Source organism: Leuresthes tenuis, unplaced genomic scaffold (assembly GCF_036924035.1).
Source record: "Leuresthes tenuis unplaced genomic scaffold, fLeuTen1.0.hap1 SCAF_6, whole genome shotgun sequence".
NCBI lineage: Eukaryota > Metazoa > Chordata > Actinopteri > Atheriniformes > Atherinopsidae > Leuresthes > Leuresthes tenuis.
Genome location: NW_027325360.1, coordinates 12,028,268 through 12,051,210, shown reverse-complemented (window position 1 = coordinate 12,051,210; position 22,943 = coordinate 12,028,268). Strand labels below are relative to the sequence as shown.

The 22,943-nt window shown below is 40.6% G+C and overlaps 3 protein-coding genes across 6 annotated transcripts in view; 1 reads left to right on the top strand and 2 right to left on the bottom strand.

Moving 5' to 3' along the window:
- The window catches only part of msh3 (mutS homolog 3 (E. coli)), a 42,223-nt gene extending 41,713 nt beyond the window's left edge, over positions 1-510 (bottom strand). For 3 of the 4 annotated variants that reach the window (XM_072387621.1, XM_072387623.1, XM_072387624.1), the window contains exons 1-2: positions 222-510; positions 28-142 (exon numbers count right to left, since the gene is read on the bottom strand). In XM_072387621.1, the coding sequence (XP_072243722.1) occupies positions 28-142; positions 222-359 (253 nt within the window). In that variant the 5' untranslated portion in view covers positions 360-510. The remainder of the gene's footprint in view (positions 1-27; positions 143-221) is intronic. The other variant, XM_072387622.1, reaches the window with a different exon arrangement.
- Positions 511-5,188: 4,678 nt separating this feature from the next.
- On the bottom strand, positions 5,189-13,103 carry LOC140309672 (myogenesis-regulating glycosidase-like). The gene is made up of 6 exons (XM_072387620.1): positions 13,019-13,103; positions 11,103-11,575; positions 9,531-10,062; positions 7,927-8,731; positions 7,675-7,793; positions 5,189-7,115 (listed from the first exon to the last, which is right to left on the bottom strand). The coding sequence occupies exons 2-6, from the start codon at positions 11,378-11,380 to the stop codon at positions 6,768-6,770; spliced, it is 2,082 nt and encodes a 693-aa protein (XP_072243721.1). The 5' UTR covers positions 11,381-11,575; positions 13,019-13,103; the 3' UTR covers positions 5,189-6,767.
- Positions 13,104-14,513: 1,410 nt separating this feature from the next.
- On the top strand, positions 14,514-19,101 carry LOC140309118 (izumo sperm-egg fusion protein 1). Its single transcript, XM_072386947.1, has 9 exons — positions 14,514-14,751; positions 14,841-14,915; positions 15,094-15,177; positions 15,285-15,305; positions 15,419-15,508; positions 17,059-17,186; positions 17,416-17,566; positions 18,163-18,331; positions 18,695-19,101. The coding sequence occupies exons 1-9, from the start codon at positions 14,550-14,552 to the stop codon at positions 18,777-18,779; spliced, it is 1,005 nt and encodes a 334-aa protein (XP_072243048.1). The 5' UTR covers positions 14,514-14,549; the 3' UTR covers positions 18,780-19,101.
- The last annotated feature ends 3,842 nt before the right edge of the window (positions 19,102-22,943 follow it).

Sequence of the window (22,943 nt, the reverse complement as noted above, 5' to 3'; positions counted from 1 at the left end):
TTCTTGCTTTTAGACCTACACACTGACCTTTAACACTCTGACAGGCTGCAGGGTCACTCAGACCTTCCAGCGGCTGGTCTGTTAGAGAAAGCTTAGCTCGCTTTGATGGCAACCCAACATCATCACCAGCGGAAAGTCTCTGCTGCAGCACAAATGCCGTTCAGGTTCAGCGAGTAATGCAAATCTGACATGTGGGATTTATTTAGTGAAGCACACCTCACCTTGCCGCTTGAAAGCTGGTGCTCAGCGGGATTTTGGTTTATCCCATACCGAGTACTGCTGCCGCTGCCGCTCAGTCCTCCGAAGTACCTGCTAATGGAGGTCTGCGTGGTGCCGGACTTTTTCACAGACTTTGGCATGTTTAATCTGTGCTTACACTGAATACATCCTTAAAACTTTAAAACCTGCGCGTATGCAGCCAATGCAATACAAGGCTTTGGCCGAAGCTGCCCGGCGTTTCAAAACATAGTGGCGCGTATGATGACGTCACGAGGAACGTAAATAACGCAGGGGAGCCAATGAGCCAATAATACACCTTCTTCTTCGTCTTCCGCTTCTTCTTCTTCTTTTAGATTCACCGGCGATTGGCAAATCAACTTGAAGGCGCATTACCGCCACCAAGTGGACAGCGGTGTGGCCATAGACATATAAAGATGTTTTTTTAAATATATATTTGAAGTATGAAATAGATTGAAATTGAAAATATAAATAAATAAAGTAAACAAGTTTTCAGTTCAAGTTGTAACATAATGCAAATTTCTGGCAGTTTCACCCATCCATTTTCTATACCCACCGAATCCAATTCAGGTGGCTGGAGCCTATCTGAGATGCTTCTGAGCGAGGGGCAGGGTGCACCCTGCATGGGCATCACAGGGCATCACAGGGCCGCACAGAGACAAAAAACCATGCACACTCACTCCAAAGGCCAGTTCAGAATCACCAACTAACCTCTTTTTTTGGATGGTGGGAGAAAGCCAGAGTACACAGAGAGAACCCACGTGGACAACATAGAAACTCCACTCAGAAAGGACCCACCTGGGATTCGAGCCAGGAAGCTTTCTTGCTGTGAGGTGACAGCGCTAATAGCACACCACCACACCGCCCCAGTCTTTTTAATTATTCTAGTCATCAATTGGTTTATGTCTTATATAGTCTGTGGAAGCTCCAAGTGTTCAAAATGAAATACAATTAAAAAACGTTGTTTAAAGATTATATCAACTAACTAAAAGAATAAACCAATGGTATGACAAACTGTACTCATTGCTGCGGACATGTTAAGTCCTATAAAATTCCCCAGACATGTACATTTAGGGGCTGCACAGTGGTGTGGTGGTTAGCACCATTGCCTCACAGCAAGAGGGTTCCAGGTTGGGGAGTTTGCATGTTCTCCCCGTGTATGCATGGGTTCTCTGCGGGTACTCCGGCTTGATTTTAACTCCTGACCTCAACAAGGAAATGTTACATAATGAATATTGTTTTGCCCTGCACACTCTAAGCTTTAATTTGAGACTTTTCGCGTATAAACTTATGGAAGGGTTTTGGAATCTCACGTCTTGAATAAGTAGGGGCCAGTAAGACATATGACTCGAAAGCTGTTCAATGGACAGGTTTGGAATAAGTCTTCAGCATTTATTCACCAGTTAAGTAGTTAAAAGGTCCAAAGTTAATTTCTAGAGTAGAATTTACATTTGGAAGCTGTTGTTGTAAACCAACAACATGCAGTCAATGGGGTTCTCAATATATTTAGGCTGCAAATACCAAACTGATCCATTAAAGAGATAGCCACAACAAAGGAGTGACCTGCTCAAGCGTGTGGAAAATTCTGAGAAAAGGCAATATATTCTGGTCAGCTTGGCAAAATAAAAAAAAAAAAGCTTAGCATCCATGTAAAGTGTTGGTAGAAAGTAGCAGGACATTTTCCATGCATAAAAACCCTTCACAGCATTCAGCCAAAAGGAAAGACCAGTCCTGGGTTGGTGAAGTGACCCGGACAAGTCACAATCCTATTCAAGCCTCAAAGGCCAGATCGTATTTGTGTAAAAAGAAATGAAAATAAATGTATAAGATATTTTATCAACTTCATCAGAATGAAGGGAATAAGATGTATAGACAAGGCTTGGAGCAGCTCATCGTCTGAAGCGTCTGTAAAACATGTGGAAGGCAGCATAAATGTCTTTGTTAAGGCAAGAGATTAAAGAATATTCTAATGATGCTTGGATTTTTGTATATTTGCAGCAGCAACAGGACTTTTCTGCACAGTTTTCTTCTCTTTCAAATCTCATGGACACTTCTCCATGGTGGAGGTGGAGTCTCCAGTAGGTGGACAAATAGATTCAATATGCTTCTGCTTATTTAGAGTTTCTCGTTAAGGTGGCTTGCCCTCATCTGAAAGTACAGTTACCTATGATTCGTCAGTTCCATTGACATAAGCACGTACCTGCTGTTAAGGTTTGTGGATTTTCTTAGTTTGGACTTGTTTTTTCGTGCCTTTGTTTTTTTCTGTTGTGTTTCTGTTTTGTTTTCTCGTTTATGTTATTTAGTCATTGGTTTAAATTAGGATTGACTCTGTTTGTATTTGTCTTTTTTGTTTGTAGTTACTCTGCATTTTTTGGGATTTTGCATTTCTGGTCCTTTTTATGTTTTAACTTAGCTCTTTGCTTTACTCTTTTGTGGGTTCTTGTTGGTATTTTCTTTGACCTCTGTGTTTTCAATTATCCCTGTCATGTAGATTTCAATGGTTTATCGGTTGCTCTCTGTTCCTCTTAGTTGATATTTTGTCTGAGCTTCTGCTTTATATTGTTTTTCAGAGTTTTGTTCTGATTGTTGCCAGTTATCTTCAGTTCCCCTGTTTTAGTCCTTAGTTCCACTGAACACCTGTCTCCACCTAATCAGCCACAGCTGCAATCACTTGCTCATTTGTACTCCTCCATATATATTTCCCTTGGTTAAACTCACTCCTTAGCAGATTCTTGCTGTTGCAACCCTCTTGGAATTCTTGAAAGTCTGTTTGATTGTTTCAACTTTGGGTTGTTTTTTGCAGCTCTGCTGCATTTTCAGTTCCTGACTTTAAATAAAGCTTGTGGTCAAGTCTGCATCTGTCTTGATGTTTCTGTTCTGCATTTGGATCCTCTCCATCAGCACCAACCATAGGACTCACAATGATTCCCAATCAGTTCTTCTAAAAGTCTCCTTTTGATAACTGTATCATTAGACAAATACTAAATTATACCTGCAGTCTGACATTTTTCTTTCTTGTCCAAGTGTCTCAGGAACAATTAAGTTCGTTAAGGTCCGCTTTCAGTGAGGTCACATGGGAGGAGGCTTTGTCACAAATATGCAAATGCTTTAGTACTTAAAGCAAGACGGAAGCTGAAATAGAAAGGCTTTGCACAAGCTTTCATTCTTGTAAGGCTGATTAACAATTCAAGCTCATGATGCAGCCCTACGGAGTCCTGATCCTGTTTGTGACTCTGTCTGCAGGTAAGAGCGTCAGGACATGAAATAAAGTAACAAGCTGATGTTGATAGTGATATTAGTGATATTAAGATTAGAGAGGAAGGGTGTTAGAGAGACTGTGTTGGACAGTACTTCCTCTGCAGGCTATCGGTTTTATCCTGCACCATAGCTGGTTTAAAAACACTAATCAACGATTGTGAGATTACTTTTGTGAATACAAAAAATGTAAAAGCAAGGATGTTTGCAGTTATTTTGAGGGGGTTTATCAGATCTTTCTTGTTTGACCTCAAAAAGAAGTCAGCAGCAGAGCTCTGAGACTTGGGAAGAACTCTTAACTAATGTAATTTCACATTTACAGGCTGCAATAAGTAAAATTGTAAGTATATATCTTATCAAGCTATTAGCTATTTAACACGAGTTTGTAATTCATTTAAAAGATTTTTGTTTTGTTTTAATATTCTATAATGGAAAGTTTTTCCAAGCACAGTAATACAACCTGCCTGCTGATAAATGTTGCTTTACAAACATCCAACATATCAGCTTTGCTGAAATGAAAAGTCGGAGTCTGCTTGTGGCTCATGTTAAACTGCTCTGCTCTGTGTTTTTGTGTAGCTTGTGCATTGAGATGCTACACATGCACAGCCACTGAAGCTAAGTCCTGCACCGACACCAAATCCTGCGCCGTCATTTTTGACCGCTGTTTCTCTCTCAAACTGGAAGGTGAGTTGTTCTCTCATATCAGGATCTACTACGCTACAGTATTGTTCTTGTCTCTGATGGTTCTCATTTATTGGTTTGCAGGGTTGGATGTGGTTACAAAGGGCTGTCAAAACAGCATAGCATGTGGAGGTGGCATCAATTGTTGTAAAGGGAATCTGTGCAACAGTGCCTTACCAACTGCTCCCAGTGTCATCCTGCTGCTGGGGCTCTCAGCCATCCTCACACTCTTTCTCTGAGGCTATGGGATCACTACTATGAAGTTTATACTCAGTTTGCTGAATTCAGGAATAATAAATCATTGTTCAACAAGAAAAAAATGTCAATGAATACATGTTGATATCTTTCAAATAAAGCCACTATAATCTAACAACCGATCAATTGTTATCTTTTTCTCTGCATTAATTACAACAACAACCAATATGAGCCCTAAAGAAAAAATGTGACAAAACCAGGACAAATGCATTCATGAGCAAATAATACTGTCTACCTTTGCTCCTCAGAAACATTTTTGCACAGTTGTTATGACAAGTTCACCGGTCCTCAGCACACTTCACAACTAACCACTTCTGAAACAAAAGACTTAGGCTCTTGATTAAAGATGAAGCCAGCCAAAATATTTATTTCTGCATGCATTTAACCTTTAAAAGAAAACCACTGTTGCATCAGGAGGCTCCTTACCTGTAACCTGTGACATTCACAGCTCAGATGGCCCACTGAAGACATTTTGTTCACTCCTAAACACGGTCAGGGAGTAATTTAAATAAAATCATTGTGAGGAATAAACAGTTCTTTAACTCTGACTTATCATGCAAAACAAACGTGCTCTGTGCATAAAATAAAAGGCAGCTGTTACATCTCTTGCACCCTTTGGCTGTCAAACTTTATGAGCACGCATTCATTCACAGCAGTTTAAAATGTTCATTTTCTAAACAACAAAAGGAAAACTCCCCATTCAGCATTTCATACTTTGTTGTGTAACAATGGAAATACTGGGTGGATTACACCAGAAACCTTCAGCATTGGTCACTTCATTTATTCAGTGTAATGACAAATTTACCTTTTCAAATCCCTGCTAAACATGCAAATATCTGCATATCAAACATTTTACATTCTGCAATCAAAGCCTTTGGAACTGGGTCTGCTAAATAATTTCCAAAGAGTAGTTTATTTACTCCCTCTACCCTTATACCACAGATATAAGCAATGCTGTCAGATAAAAACATTTTTAGAATCATTAGTGCATCTTATCGGTAAAAGACACTCTGTCTAACATCTGGGGTCAGCTGGGGTTAGACTCAACACAGCAAGTAAGCAAAACAAAGACTTTTTACAGCAAAAGAGTTACATCAATCTAACAAAACACCAACAGAGTCAAATAAATAAATTCCCGAATCTCATCTTAGATCAATACATGGCAACTGTGCTGTATTAGGATTACTTTCAAGCTAGCCATTGAGATACTTTAAACAGGTTTGTGCTTTACGCTCATGCTAGAAATAAATCATTAGAAGCAGAAATTCATGCACTTTGCAAATCAGTGCAAAAACAAAGCTACGATCCATCAAATGCATTGTAGTGTGTGCAGAACGGCGTATCTCCAGTCTCTACTTGTTCTCTGTGCTACAGTCAGGACGCATCAGTTGAGTTAATAAGGCAATGAAAGTCACAAGGCAGATGAGGACGGCACACAAAAATATGGCATCTTTGAGAATGGTTTCTCAAGGTAAACCTGTAGCAGTAGTATATTAAATCTCTTACTGTCCATCAAAACTGACTGAATTTCTGACATTAGGGTTCCCTTTAAAATGTACCCTGAGCAGTGAATTTAGCTTGTGCGCATGAAACAATGCATAAAGCTGTATATTTTGGCACTGAAATGACAGAATGGCACCACAGGTGAATTGTTGACAATTGTTTGTTGGTGGTTAAAGTACACAGTGTGTGTGTGTGTGTGTGTGTGTGTACACACACATCATTCACTATTCTCAGATGACAAAGTTAAGAAATACAAAGTACAGTTGACTCTCAAATAAGTTACATGTAGCTGTCAGTGCAATGTCGATGCTTGTTATCTTAGGTAGTTTTTAGAAGATGAGAAGCTTAGGCAAACCTTCTGAGCAGAGGTGCATCTGTCCAAGTCAGAGAACATGTATATTGCCAGTTCATATATATTGCCCAACTGTGTAAGTCAACAACAAATACACAGATCAGTTTTCTTATGGCACAGTTATCTAATCTTCCCTTCATTAAAATTCAGATTGAAAAAAAAGTGATGTTAAATATAACGCAAAAACCATTACCGCTCACACAAGTATGGGGAACAGATGGTAAATGGCCTCTAGAAAGACTGAGGTGACGGTACCATCTGGGATCAGTTTTACATTTGGCTGTGGAAGGCACATGAGGAAGAGGATCAGCTTAAAGATGCAAAGAGAATAAGAAGTGAACTCTAATTCTGTGGGCAGATGCTAAACAAAGAGCACATCAATATTCATTACAATCACTCTTTCCCCTTTGGAAGGCAAACTTTCTCTACTATATCTTGGCATATTTGCTCAAAACAATATAAATGTGCGTACAGCATGATGTCTTCAGTGAACCCATGTAAAGTAAGCTATTTCATCCAGGTCCACGGGGTAGTCTGTGAGGTACATGGGGCATTTATCAAAATGCTCCCCTTTGTAACTCTTCCATCGTCCTGCAGGCAAGTAGATGTCCCTCTCTTGTTTTCCTGATTCCAGAACCGGAGCAACCATCAGGTCGTCCCCAATCAGAAACTGGGAGTCAATCTTATGTGCTGCCTCGTCGTCAATGGCAATCCACCACAGGGGCCTCACAATGGGGTCTCCTGTATCGAGAACTTCTCCTGCCAGTTCAAGGACCCTTGGGGCCACGAGAGTTTCATGGAGCTCTGTGAACTTCTGCGCAATCTGAACCACCTGGATATGAATATACAAGAGCCCCGTGTTAGTATCAAGGTGGAGTACATGGCACAAAGCACTCCACAAACAAGATTCTGAAACAACAACAACAAAAACAAGTGAAAAACTTCTTGTATAAACTACACCAACAACCACTCCGTGAAGAAATGTTTCACTTTGGCACTCTCTAGTGGTAATAAAAAAGGCTTTCTTTTTAAAGGACAACATTTCTACCAGCAAAACTTGACCCTTGCAGAATTACTTGAGGAGTCAGTTAAACTTCACATTCATTTTTCCATCCTACATTGAGATTCAGTGCTTTTTTTAATTATCTTTGCTAATGGAGACTTCTTCCGAGCAGAAGAGATGTTATGCGGAGTATTCAAGAAGATGCCCTTAATCATCACACCAAAATTGGTTTCTCCACATACAGAACTTACTCATTAGGTATTAACACAACCACAATATCCAGTAAAATGTTTTATTCATTTATGTATCTATTTATTTAATACTTTCATTAGCATATCAATTCATTTTCCTGCTGTGAGACACAGCCAGTCATTTTCACTTGGCTCACCTCATTGTCATAAGCCCACGGCGGTATAGAGAACTGCATGGCAGGCATAAAAGCAGACAGCTCCAGCCACCGGATGTACAGCTCTCTGTCTGGCAGGCCATTTGTTCCATTTATCCCACCTAAAAGACGACAAAGATGTATGACTGTAGGTTGAAACTACATCAAAGACCAATATATGCCTTCAATAATGGCAGCTTTTAACTCTAAAGCTTTCTGTAGGTAACAATAACTGCATGTTATGCATTCCCTTACCTACAGTGTGGTTCGGGTATGCATTCCCTCCTATCATATCAGGCAAGACAAACTGGTAGCCCAGAATGCCAACAGTCAGAACAGTGGGGATGATAGACTTCAGGCCGAGCTCGTAACCCCACACTGAGTCTCTGTCAATGATCCTGTAGAAGCAAGAGATGTTCTGACTCTGGTAACCCACCCGCAGCTCAGCACGCTCACTGAATGGTATGGCCATCTCCGTGTAGCGCCGTGTAAAGGTGGAGGGGTCAGAAAGTGGGACCAGAGTGCTAAACTGACGCGGCAGGTAGCTCGTTTCGCCCGCATCAAACTTGAAGGAGCTAATGTCATAGCGTGTTTTAAGCATGTTCAACTGAGAGGAATACCATTCACGAGCTTCTGGGTTGGTGAAGTCCAAGATGCCTCCAATGCCGTTCCACCATCGAACCAGAGCAGGCAGCTCACCACTCGGCTCCCGAACAAACAGCCCTTTCTCCACAGCGACACCGAAATTAATGGAGTCATAGTTGATGAAAGGATGTGTCCACAGCGTCACTTGAAAGCCGTCCTCTCGGAGTTTCTCAAACATGCCGCTGGCATTGGGGAACTTCTGCGGGTCAAAGTCAAACTCTCCATAGTCAGTAGTGTAGCGGTCGTCCAGCTCCAGGTGGGAGCATGTGAAACCATGCTCGATGATGTTAGAGGCAAAGCGCAGCAGCTTCTCCTGGGTAACAGAAGTCTTGTGGAGAGCCCATGTGGACCAAACTGGCTGTTTGAACAACTCAGTAGACGGGACTTTGACGGGCTTTGGGAAATATCGACGCACCTGAGTAAAACAGATATTCACAGAACAGAATTACCGTAAAGTGGACTAACAGGTGGTTTTTGTTTGTTGAATTAAAATCTGCACGAGAAGTCTAACATTGTACAAATTAGTCACAAATTAGTCATTAGTTGGCATGATGACTATGAGCAGGAGGACGAAGTGCATCTCTTAGGAATATCGCCTTTCTCTGTCATGAAAACCACAACCCAACCCAAGTTTTTACACATCATCTCTATGTAGAAATAACACAAACGATACACAGCATGCTAATCACTTAGATGTAGCTGGATTTTATCACATAGAAGCAGTCGATCAGCAGCAGGGCTGGATTCCCTGGTCAGTCAAGGACTCTACATCCTGAATTATGAATAATACCCATCTTCTCTGAAAGTGAGCAGCAGTTACATTTTTTTGACTCCATTACAAACTGTTTTATCAGTGGTTGTACTACTATTGCTATCTTTAACTAGAAAATTTCTAAGGCTGTGGCAACGGTTGCCAAATTTTCTGTTGTATGCTGCAAGAGCAGACATAGGAATAGTCTGAAGTGACCTGAAAACCTAGTTAAGTACTTTTAGTCTTAGTTCTGACAGCATGTCATGATGAAAGCGAAATCCCTCTATGTGTATCGTTATAATGGTAGAGGCTAATGTAGCTAACACTGATGCTGGTTTAAGATGCAGTCTCGCATGTCTGCATAACAGTTTGTCTAAGTGAAGCCTGAATGTTGTGCTGTTGTGATGAAATGCTGTAGAATTCAAAGGAAATGCTTTTGTGTAATCTCTATGTCCACACTCACCATGTATTTGTGAATTGAGGTCACATCCGACCCCACACAGACTCTATAGCTGAGTTCGGGGAAGGCCTGCTGTCCTGCTGCGGGTCTGAAGGGAGAGTGTTGGTACCGGGCCTGAAACCTCAGCGTCTTGTTCTTCTCTGACCAACCCAAATGAAACGGCACGGAGTCATTAATCTTGATTGCGGTTGCGTTCGATGACAGCCAGTACCGCTCAAGAATTCCCCCAAAATCATTTCGATTAGAGTAGACGTCACTAGTGATGAAAGGCCGTGGTTCCGCTTCTCCTTGGATCCTGATGGGCCAGTATTGCACAGCTACCTCTGCTCCTCCATACCAATGAGAGCCATTATAGGCCATGGCATGTTCTACTGAGTGCTTCTCTTCCAGCTCCTCCCAGCGAACTCTGTAGCACATTACAGTGTCTTTTGGACGAACTGTCTGTATAAAGAAGTTGAGCTTGCCAGAATATGACTGTGTACAGCTCAGAAGATCTCCCTCCTTTGAACAGGAGTCCAGATCCAAAGTACCAGACCTAGGACAGGGGAACAGAAAACACAAAGGTGCCAGTTAAGCACATAACATACAATGCTGGTATACAATATACAATACTTTCTGTTCAGCTAAAAACATAACAAGCTTGTTTAATTGTGATGCAATCATATGTTAGAACATTTCAGATGCTCCATTCAATTTCACTGCAAGTGCTGGGACTTAACTAAGGCTATTTCTGTCAATGTGAGCTCTGCTGATAATGGACATGACTAAATCAGTCTTCCCCCAGGGTGTAATCACTAGTATGCCTCGAATGGTTTTTTTATTATCTATCCATAAATTGCAGACAGGCAGGCTCTCAGCATGGGTCAGCACACAAAGAGGAACAACTGTGCTGGGGCCAATAAAGTTATTTATACCACAAACGGCACTGAAATCCAAGACTTGTTTCATATTGGTGGTATTTACTTCAGGAACAACTTTGAATTTATAGAAGATCACGTGTTCTAATGTTAATTTCTCAGTTAACTCCAAATTGAGAAAAAACGTGTCTGCAGCTATTCAGGAAATGATGATGGCCTGTCAATCCTGTATACGTTTCCTGTTTCTGAGCAGAAGTGGGTGACAGGAGCAGGGCATTAAGATAAATCACATTACCTCCACTATTAATCTCTGGCTTTCCTCACCCAGAGTGAAGCCTTTCTTGCTTGCTGTGCAGAATTGTTTCCTCTTCCATACATCTTATCCAACACTATATTTCTCATTCATGCCCACACACACCACAAATGCTGATTACACTGACTGCCACATCCCATGTTATATTTTATTGTGTTATTTTCAAGTGTTCCATTACATTTGTCCCTTTTTGGGCTTCTTCCGACTTCTCACTCTTTCTTGCGGCTTTTGATCAAGTCTGAGACAAAAATAATTTCAGTGACAGTGAAGATTCTCTTCATCAGCTTCTTAGATGCAATTATTTTACACCCCGATTTTGGGCTTTAAGTTATCTCTTTTTGTCCTCATAGACAAAAATTAGCATTAAATAAAAATTACTGACAACATTCCCCATGGCAAACCCACCTGAAGGTCATGGTGAAGATGACAGCCCCCCCCTGGTTACGAATGATAAAACCATCCTTATTCAGATCGAGTAACTCAGTCTTCAGCAGCTGAGCCTTACGGAGAGACACTGAATAGTAGCACCAGGCGACCACAGCAGCGAGGACCAACACACAGCCTAGCATGCCCGCCATCACCAGTGGCCGGCCCTCGTGAGACAATTTCTTCTTAAGCGGGGAGCCACGAGCTCCGTCTCCCATCTGCTGCTCTCCAGGAGCTGCCGGGACAATCTGATACATACTGAAGTCTTGCAGTCAGGTGCGAGGACAAGCAGGTTTGGAGGAGGAGTTGCAGCTGGTGTCTCCTTGCTGTCACTGCTGGTGAAAAGGCGGTTGATCTGTACACCGGCAGCAGTAGAGGTGAAGAAAAAGGACGTCTACCTGCATATCTTTAGTAATGTCTCCATGTTTGAACAAGGGCTGATATGTCCAAAGCTGTGAGAGAGACAGATACCAACAATGAGCTGAGCTTTGCTTCAGGATGCAAAAACCACCAGTCAAAGAGTGTCCAGAAAAAGAATAAGTTACAGCAGATTCTAAGCAGATTCAATCAGATTCACCCGTGTAGTTTCTGAGAGCCATTCTGTGCCTGTGAATATCTACTACAATAGTGAACGACAGTACTGGGTGAACGTTTCTTATCAACTGTGTCATACAACATAGATAAGCAAGGTCTGGTAGTTAGAGCGCCCAGGTGCTTTAATCCGATAAATAGCGTTTAGCCAGGCTACATGGCCACACAAGCACCATTGGCAACAGAACCAGAGAGAGCACAAAGTGCAGACACCAAGTCAGCATGATACACTTGCATTTATCTCTTGGGTAAAAGCACCTTAGACATGAGTAAATAATATTTAAGAGGCTCAGCCGTCAAATAGCAGTTGCTGCAAAGAGCCTGCAGTTTTCTGTAAACTGCTGTCATCCACAGCAGAACCCCTCTTTACCCACCACAGGAATCCTTTTGTTCCTGCTCAACATTTTTAAAGTATTCTGATGGATTTTAAGGGAACATTGCAGAACCTGCAAAAAAATGGCCTTATGTACTTACATCAGACTCCCTGAGAAATACAGCTGGTTTAAATCATTTTCTGTTTGCACATAGCATTACAGGCAAAAGTGCACCGGAACCACAACTTTTAGTGGTTACAAATTGTGTATGTTTCACTCTGCTTCCCCTCACACCCTTGTTTGCATTAGTTTATGACAGCACTCATACCATAGGTCTTAATTAAATTATTCTAACAATTACTACAGTGCATACGGTTTCATCATGCATAAATCATCGCTGTATGAAATTCTCAGGGTAGCTAAGTACATCATATTACATCCATTTAGCCTCCAAACTATATTCAACTCTGTTAAACCGTACATTAAATCAGTTCTATGCAGGTTGCTTAATGTTTTAACAACAAACGCACTGGTCGTTTCATGTAGTAGGCATGTTATGCGTGCATATTTCCTGAATAGATACTCCATAAGTTGTGTCTTTTGTTTTTTAATCACCTACATAAAAAGACAGCTTGAAAACACTGACATCCTGCTTTGTTGATAGGCAAGTTCAGTTTCCCCCTACATGCATGTTTGCGAGTCTCCACAACAGAGCCAAGGTGACATGTAACTAATCAAACATTTCCAATCATGGTCAACAGCTGTCGATTGATGTAGACGCTGTGTCGGTCGGGACACTATCGTGACTCTTAACTAACTGGCTCTACCACTTGGTTTGGTTTCAGCATGCACCTTCCAACCCTGTAATGCCTATTAGGACAGCCAAGTTCACATTTAAAGGACGTGTTAGTAATGTTAATGACACAGTTATAAGTTGCTTATAATACAGTCCAACTCTTCTTAATAATATACCCAAGAAAATAGAATTACCTTCTCTCTGCGTCTGAGTCGCTGAGGTCAGTATGCGTACACTAGAGATGTGAGAGCGATACTGTACTGCGCAGCCGCCAAAAGGTTTGTGGGACCATAGTGAAAGCGGATTGGCCCGTGAACTTGTCAATCACAAATTATGGCACATTGTGGGCTTCTGGGAAATGTAGTGTAATAACGTGTTTCCAAAATTAAACGTACAAGACCTTTTTTTTCTTTTCTGTCAACAAATAACAGTCGAATCCACAGTGCTGAGGCTAAGATGAATAAACTATCAGTAACATTACATCACACGTTACACGTGTCTATCTTTGTTTCTTTAGAGAAACTGTTGCCACTGGAAACAATTCAAACATCACATTTCTAAAAATAATAATAATAATTTTTAAAAAATAACAAAAAACATTTCCTGTTCAATTCATCTAAAACAACGACGTGCTTAGCTGCATTTCAGTAATACCCTATTTTACTTTTATATATCTATTTATTGACGACTTTTTTAAAAAAAAAAAGAGATAGAGAGAACAGTGCTATGACCAAACTATTTTCGAGTGGACTTTGTGCGGACTTTAGCTGCGTAATTGTCCTGGATTAACGGAGGTAATGTTATAAAGAACTGATAGTACTGTTGTGATTTTACATATTCAACCACTGGGTGCCAGCAGTGAACAACAAATAGAGACGTTGTTTGGGTTTTTCTATTATCCCCATGTTGTTTGGCCTTGAAGGAGGTAGATATCATACATGTGCTGTTGCTATATTTATTAGGAGTTGAATAACAGCTGTTTTATTATTCCGTCTTTTTAATCATTAGCAATATTAGACGGTTAATCAGTCGGTTAGAAGGTCCCACCATCTTTCCCAAAAAAGAGACACAAAACGACGATATGATTAAAAAAAAACTTAAAAAGACAGAGTGGCAATAGAGAAGCGAAATTATCTTTTAAGAAAAACTCAAAGCTAAATAGAACACAATCAAGAGGTGATAAGCAATTGACTATGAAGACACAGAATGGATATACAGCAAAAAGACTGTAGTGTTAACTGGAGTTAAATCAGAGAAAACTACAAATAAACGTGTACCAGCAGCATAAGTTACAGAAGCAGCTGTCTCTGACCTCCAAAAGCCGCTAATTCAATTCTATTCTGTTTTTCTGTCTTCATGAAAGTCTTTTATTAGATTTAATTGATAATAACTCAATGTCTTTACCTATATGTAATATAGTATATTATGACTACACTAGTGCATAGCATAACAGTGTTATACTTAATGTATTTTCGTCACCAAGGTTGGACACGTTACATTTGGCTGAGGGGTAGAAGTAGAAACAGCAACACTATACTCGTGATATCGCATAAAAGTAACAATAAAAGTGCCTGTAATAGTTGCAAAAGACTCATGCAGTGATCATAATGATGGCGCAGCAGTACTACTATTTAGCAACTCTGTTTCAGGAGGTGCACCAAGTGAAACATTACAGGAGCAAAGGTGACTCATCCCGTTGCAGAAGGTTCAGAGACCAGAGGGGAGATGCAGCTGATCCTGGTGTCCCTGTTCTGCTGTGTCTCAGCAGCAAGGGCCTGCCTGCAGTGTGACCGCACCGTCAGGCTCCTGCATGAGGACTTCATATTGGCTGCCCCCACTGTGATTGATCAAATTGACCTGAAAATTATTTGTGACCATGCCTATGTGACCTACAGAGAGACCAGCCAAGAGCGAAAGGGGGTCATTGGTGGGCCTGAGTCTTGTTTTCATTTCATTGTTCTGAAATATTGCCATCAAGGTCTTTTTCTAATTATCGTCTCTTCTGTCACTGCTTAGATCCCACTACTCTGTACAGAGTCAGAACCGAGTACCAGAGTGAATTTGACCGCTTCTTGAAAATGGAAATCACTGGTGAGAAAAATACATGCGATTTCTTCCAAAGGGATAGAGACATGACTGGAAACTTTGGGACCGGGGCAGTCGTAAAACAATAAGATCATTTTAATTGTCTATTTATATCATAACTTGACCTAGCGTTTAAATCACAAAAAACTCGAATTCTATAACAAATCGTGCTCTTCCTCTAAAGGCTCGGTGAAATTTGAAACCATTCAGATCTTGGAGAAAGGCAGGAAGATTTTAGAGAAACATTTGGACACTTTCATCCGTGATGGTAATCAGCATGAATAACAGTACGTGTACTGCTCAGTATGAGGCTGGGCACTTTGTGTTTGTCAGTGCTGTGCATACGTTTCAGGTTATTTATCTGTCCTCCCCCAGGACTGTGCCCCAACAAGTGTGGTAAGTTTGTTCTCTCTGATCCCTCTTTCCGTATCGCTTTGTGCAAAACACGTTGAATAAATGTTGCAATTCAGCATATGCATTTATGTGCTCTTGCATTTGTGTGGTTTTAGGGCTTCTAAAAAGAAGAGTAATGGATTGCTTTTCTTGCCAGTACAAAATGTACATCTGTCCCTCTCCGTCAGGCCAGCTGGACTGTGGTGGTATACTTACATTTTTTGTGTTTGTTCATGTTGCTATTGAGTGAGAATATGAGTGGATCAATGAGAGTTACACCCACAGTCCAAATAAAGTTCACCCTCTTTTGGTTCTAAGGTTTTATGACATGCCATGAGAAAAGAATCCTGTCTTTATCTGGTCTTAGAATTAGTTCATGCAACCTCAGATGAACAGCACATGGCCTTTTACATGTGTTGACATTTATCCAACAAAAAATACAAGCCAAAATTGAATAAACTTTGTTTGGAAAAACTAAGTACACCCTATGATTCAATAGCTTGTGGGACCACCTTAAGCAGCACTAACTTGTAGTAAGCACTTTCTGCATGTATTCAGTAGTATCTCAATGGAGTTAAGGTCTGGACTTTGACTGAACCATTGCAAAACGTTGACTCTTGTGCTTTTTGGCATTCTGTTGTAGATTAGCTGCTGTGCCTGTGGTAACTTTCCTTTGATGTGATCCGGTTTTGACCAGTCATTAGCTGTCAGACAGATGACCTCACGTTTGACTCGTGAATACTTTGGTAAACAGAGGAGTTCATGGTTGTCTCAGTAACCTCAAGGTGTCCAGTTCCTGTGGCTCATCACCCCATGACCACCATCCTCATAGCTGGTATGAGATATTTGTGCTGATATGCTGTTTGGCTCTCGCTTAATATGGTGCTGAGCATTATATCCAAACATCTTCACTCTGGTCTCATTCATTCAAAGCACATTGTACCAGAAGTCTTGTGGTTTGTTCAACTGCAACTTTGCAAACTTAAGCTTTGCTGCCATGTTTGTTTTTTTAGCGAAGGGGCTTTCTCCTGCAACCAATCCAAATGAACCATTCTTGTTGAGTCTTTTTATAATTTTACTGTCATAAACTGTAACATTTAACACTTTACTTACATTTACGATGATTCTGCTATAGTATGCTGTATTTACCTGCATCAGTGGTATAGTTAACTGGCCCAGTTGAGCTGTACTCGTAGCTCAACTTGACCGTGCATGTAACCACGCTGACTTTAGAATAATGGACTCCAAATTCTATGGAAATATTCCTCTAACCTATCTCAGATTAATGGGCATGCTTTTAAAGTAGTCACCAGTTTCAATGATCATTTGATAAAATAGGCCTACATTTGATTAGCACCACCTGGCTGCGACTTTCCCTCTTAATTCCGTGGAAACAGCAACAATCCTTATTTTCATACACTGTTTGACTTTTATTGAATAGATAATACCATTGTTTGTTTGTACTGTTGATCATCTGGTGAAGACCAGATGGGGTTTTTTTATATGTCCTGTTACGTAAAACCTTAGAATCAAAACACAGCGCACCACTGTTTCAAACTATATGTGGCAGGGGTGAATTATTCTTTAGCGCACACAGCTACATGTTGTCACGAGTGTAGAAATGTGTTCTTAAGCGAGGTGCTGCTGCGTGTCCACGTGCTAGGCTAATGAAATAGATTATTGAAGTAATCCGGATGTAAAAAAAAAAAAAAAAGGAGGATATCTTGTTCTACCTCCTTTCACCACTTTTCTCTAGAGTACCCAGTGCAGGCTGAGGAGGAAGGCCAGGCGGTGTTGAGCTGTTTTCTTCCATGGCATCGTCTTCTGTCAGGGAGACCAGAGTACTACTACTCCTGGGCCCCGGGAGCACCAGGAACCAAAAAGGTCTCTCACAGCCAGCACATGGCAACACAAGTAGAAACGTGAAGACCAAATTTAATTCTGCTTTAGTAGAAATAGAACACTTTCAGTCTGTCTGCATCACCGCACCTCCCATATGATACATGTCAGCCCATACTTAGCTTTGAAATGGTTGCAAAACGGCTTATTTCACTGCCATATTTGGACCCACTCATTACTCTGACATTTATCACTTCCAAATTTGTACAAACAGGTAGATGAAAGTGACTTCAGGGCCTTGGTGGTGACACATGACTCATCTGTGGTCTTGAATCAGCTACATGTGGATGAACAAGGAACTTATCGCTGCTCTCTGAAAGACCGAAACGGAACCGTCTTCTCTCGAGTCACTTTTCTACTTACGGGTAGAGTCAAGCTTTCAGACACGTCGTCATGAATACATTTGCGCAGTTGCCACGGTTCAACGCACATTTGTCAGCGCCCATTACTGAGCTCATAATGTAACATTTCACTGTTAGCTGTTGCCTCCAAATTCGAACACATGTCCCAGATTTCTGTATTTCAGTGTGAGGGCTGATAAAGTAGAGATTATTGCAAACACGGAATTTTGAAGAACATCAAAAAGAGAAGTGAAGAAGTTGATTTTAAAAAAATGACGCACCTAAGAAAATAAACTGAAAACATCTCAGTTATGTATGACTTTTAATAAGCCGGTGAATGATGCATAGGTGGGATGGATCGTTTCTGTGATGGCTTTGTTTTATCCTACATTTTTGCTGTTTCTTATTTGATTAATAGACATTGGGTTTAATTTTACTGACATTTGCTATTCCTTCTAATGTAATATCCTCTCCAGTGGATGCATAAACACTGTCGCTGTAAAGTATGACGCCTGCAGTTTTAACAATGACACATTGAATTTACAACTCCTCTGCCTTTATATGGCTCTTTACACAAATATTAAATCATCTCTCGGTTCTTTTCTCCTCCTTCTTCTCAGTCACCCCTTTGCCACGCCAGACTCACAGATCCTTCGTCACTCTGCCCTTGCTGCCTCATGGAGACAGCTACTCACCTTCTCAACCTACAGAGGACCTGTTGGTGCCAGTCATCGCCATAGTTACTGCTCTGAGTCTGACAGCGAGTGTAGGCCTCACAGTTGTCCTGGGGTGAGAGACAGCATGTGGGCGAAGGGAGGAAAATACAGCACGAGAGGTTTGCAGGAAGGGTGGAGGTAAATGTGGTGATATGGAGCATTCAGAGAGCGTGACTATGTGACGTAAGACAAAGGAGGAAGCTACGCTTTCTTGTAATTTGATAACTGAATCATGATTGACGGGGCTTATTGAATATGGCTGAAATGAGCACGCCATGTCAGGCTTTCTCTGGAGACATCTCAGTGATTTCAGTTTGTAGCATTAAAAATAACCAGGAGGTGCTAGATTTCAACACACTCAAAGGAAATGGCAATAAACAGCTTTTTTAAAGATTTTTTTAAATAAAGATTTATTCGCGTGTGATCTTTTTCACAGAATGATGATGAATCGGCAGAGAGCTGCAAGGGAGGTGAGGAGGAGGAAGAGGAGGGAGGAAAAAAGTACAGAAGGAACTGCATGATAAATATACAGTAATTACACTCTTTGATGACAGCAAATGTTTTCTCACTTCAGCTTGTACATTTTGCTCCATGGTTATATAAATTTTCTAGACTTCATGAGGCAAAACAAAACTCTGAGGGCTTATTGATGTTTATTTTTGTCAGTGTAATAAGTAAGAGGGGTTTACTCTTTAATGTCAATGAACTACTGACAACTTGTAAAACCGAAAGTTTGTGGTGTCACTGAACAAAAATGAACAGCTACGCTAAAAGTCCCCCAGAAATCCCTCAACTCTGCGTACTTGCCAGGATAAGTCAGTGTTTTGACCCCAGCAGAGACTAAATTAAAAAAAGCTAAATAAAGTGATGCTGTTGTCACGCAGGTGTTTGAAGGAGACATATAATGCTTTTCTTTTTTCCTTGTAATGTCTTATTGAAATATCTGTGACGTGTTTAGGTCAAAGTAGTGCAGACAGACAGCATGGCACCTCCTTTTTCTTCCAATTTACGCCTCTGTTTACATGGATAATTTTAGGGTTTATCCTGAACCTTAGAGTCTGCCTCCTTGGAGCACATTACTATGGTTTGAGAGAGTACAGGAAATAGTCTGAAACTGAGAAGAAAATACTTTACTAACAATTTAATTTCAAATACTTACATTTCGGTCATCAACAATTAAACCAGCTGGTGGACTACTGATCCCTCTTTTAGAAACAATCTCATTAAGATTCTTGTTGAACTGGTCCGAGTTGTTAGAGCTTGGACCGCAAAATATAACAGCCGCAGGCCAGTTAATAACATCACTGATACAACTCACTTCGTAATTAACATTAAGAACTGCTGCTTATCTTATACCCATGTTTGGTTTTGTGATGCCTGTTATCAGTGCCGTACCAATGCTGCATTCACTGCCAAAGGGGTGCAACTTCTGACTGGTAAACGATTAGCTATAACCAATTAGAAATTAGATTTTCTTGTGAGGACATTTAAAGTAAACGCAATACAGGTTGAGCATTATTGGCTTAAATTAGGTGAACTATATAACTAATGGTGAGATTTAATATTATTTGGAAAACAAAAGAGTTTCAACTCCCAACTTCAAGGGTACAGCGAATGAAACATCATGTGTTGACATTAGGCACAGATGAAAGCGGGATGAGGCTGGATGACCTTATAGAGTGATGTATATATCCCCGAAACTGAATGACATATTTATTGATATTTGGGACCCAGGATTGTGGGTTTTCTGAGTTTTTCAGTTTGTAACGGACTCCTGGCACCCAAATATAAGGTCTCGTGCACAGAAAATTTTTTATTTTGCATTTCATACATAATATGTCCCCTTTAAGAGAGGAATCAGCGATGAGGTAAATCTCCCGGATTACTGGGTTTTTAGAGATTGATTGCCCCAGCCATCTGCTTAGTCCTGGATAATCCCCCTGTTGGGAGGGTGGAGCCAAAACCAAGCAGCAGATGTTTTCATCTGAGCTTCTATTGATGTTTAGTTACACATATATTCATTCAGAGAGAAATAGAGCAAGTTTCTTGCTACATTAGTGATGTTCCTGTGACTCTGAAGTCACAGTTTGAGCATCAGCTGCTTATGATTTTTTTAAAAAACAATCCTCTACATACACAAGCACTGTGATGGTCCTCGCTACCTGCTTGTCAGTTTGGTGTCCGTTACATAGCTGCTTCCTTCATTTCATGTGCTTTCTGATGTCATTTTCCTCCAACATGACAGTTGAAGAAAATCATCTTTAGTGACGGTAACAAATTCAAACTTATCTGTCAGCATTATGTCATGGGAAAAATATTCATGACATTTAGATATTTCAATAAACTGAAAATGAAACTCCTATAATAATATTGTATGAGTCACCATAACCAGGAAATTACCTATGAAATCATAAATCACGGTTCAGGTTTTCTCGGGAAATTTCTGACAAAGCCTTGAGTCAGGGTAGGTAGTTGGGTTATTAGCTACAACAGTTGTAACAAAAGCTGTAATGACACATTGTGTGAGTGGGTATGTGTGGGGGTTTAGCTCTGCATGGATGTTGACAGGATGTATGTTCTTCCTGTGGGGCTTGCTGACATATAAAAAAAAAACACTCTTCAAGAGACACTCACGTCATAATCCTCCAACTGAACAGACCTCAACACTTCACTGTGGGTTCACACGAGAGTGTTTAAACCTAAATTGAGGGTTGAGGCTAAAGTAAATGCATGCTCAGCGACTGAACTGACAGCCACGATGAAACTGTGCAGCACGGTATGTGTATACTGCTGTGGATTTAAACTGCAGTCTCAGCAGGGAGAGGGAATGACAAAGCTGCTGTGGGAGTGGGAGTGGGAGTGGCAGGCAGCGGTGAGGTAAAGGAAGAATGGGGATGAAAACAGTAAGAGTTAGAGGTTTGAGTGGGAGACATTTGTGGGAAGACAGACTGATTTGAATGTGGGCAATGAGGAAATGAGGACTGAGGCGTCAGATTACAACCTATGATATAAATTACCCCACACTAAACATAAATATTGCGTGTTCTTTGGAGTGGAAAGACATCTACACTGACTCCTCAACCAGAATAGTATCACTGGTGTTTGACTTCCTTACCACTCATGTAGAACTGAAACAAGTTGTACCGAAAAGTCCTCAAGTGAAAGCACCAAAAAGACTACCGGTACTTATGAAATGTGCCTGAAGCCCCCAAATTTGGTTTCAAAATCTTAATTATTCCTGTTCAATTAAATACTTTCACTTAAAGATGTTCAAGTCAGTTAAATGATCTAAACCGTTGATTCTAAAATCAAATTAATTTAAAAAAAACAAAATCACTGAAGTAAAGGAAAAAAAGCTGTAGTAACGTCAAAAGAAAGTCTGAAGTTCATATAGGATTTCTACAGAAATCAACAGGAATTCATGGCGCTTTTTATTCTCCGATCTTCGTTATATGTCTCTTTGGTAATGGGAAATGTTTCCATTCACGAGAAAAGATTTCTATCAAATTGTTCTAAAGGCCCAAGACATTCCAGTAACCTGTGGCTCTTTCTGCACTTTACAGGCACAACGTCCCATATTTTCTTGTTTTAAATCTTATGACGAAGAATCTCTGAAAAAGACCACAACAGTAGTTTTAATGATCTCATAGTTTTCCACTTTTGTGTTAAAACTCCACAAAATGCATGGACATCACTTTGTGGGAAAATGACACAATCACCACATCTGTTGTGACATCACACTGATCCCACGACCTTAACGTGTGAAGTGTACATATCTTAAATTTGACATATCCTCCTATGTTTCATGACATCCAGTCACGATTAAAAAACATCGCTGAGCTGTAATGATTGATGGATAAAGTCCTGTTTTGTTTTGAGTCACAACTGAATCCCATTTTCCCACATCTGTGTGATTTGAGGAAATGATCGAAGGAGATATTCCCTTTCTTTTAAATGGGGTTGAGCAAAGTTCTTATCAGTGGTCACTGTGTGACTGTGTGACATGCAGTAGACAGCGGACAGAGAGCTCTCAGTTTGGAGAATCAGAAAGTTTTCTGATGGGAAAGCCAAGCTACTCAGAAGGAGGCCATTAGAAGAGAAATGTTCCTAATCTACAACAACTCAGGCCCAGAAAAGCAGTTTGAGCAAACAGCATGTTTTTTTGCACAGACTTGGGCAGCATAACGCAGTTCATGTAGCTGCAACACGGACCGTGTCGCAATGGACTGTGGACTACGTCTATGGTTGGGAAAATGTGGTGAAATGACAAATCCTGACTATAGTCTAGTTCTCTGATAAACCGCAATGTTTTTTTTTGTGGTTTGAATAGTTATCAGACTAGTTTTTAGAGAAAAGAACATCCTCCTCCCATGGCCTCCCACTGAGTAGCTTTTAACTTGGCTCCTGTGTCTCCCTCCTATGGATATACACCTCAGTGGGCACATTTGCTGACAGTAACGAAAATGTTTATCGCCTGCCTGCGTTGACTTTCATTCTGAAAAGACTAAAAAGCACTCAAGATCGGATAATCGTGTTTCAGTTGTGGGACTATTTTCATTAGGTTGCTTTTTTTATCTCTCTGTTCAAAATAAAACTGCGTCTGTGCAGAACAAACGTAGGCTCATTCAGAACTGGCCTCAACGTAAAATGAGCTAAAGCAACTGGTTTATTTGCATTTGGTTTGC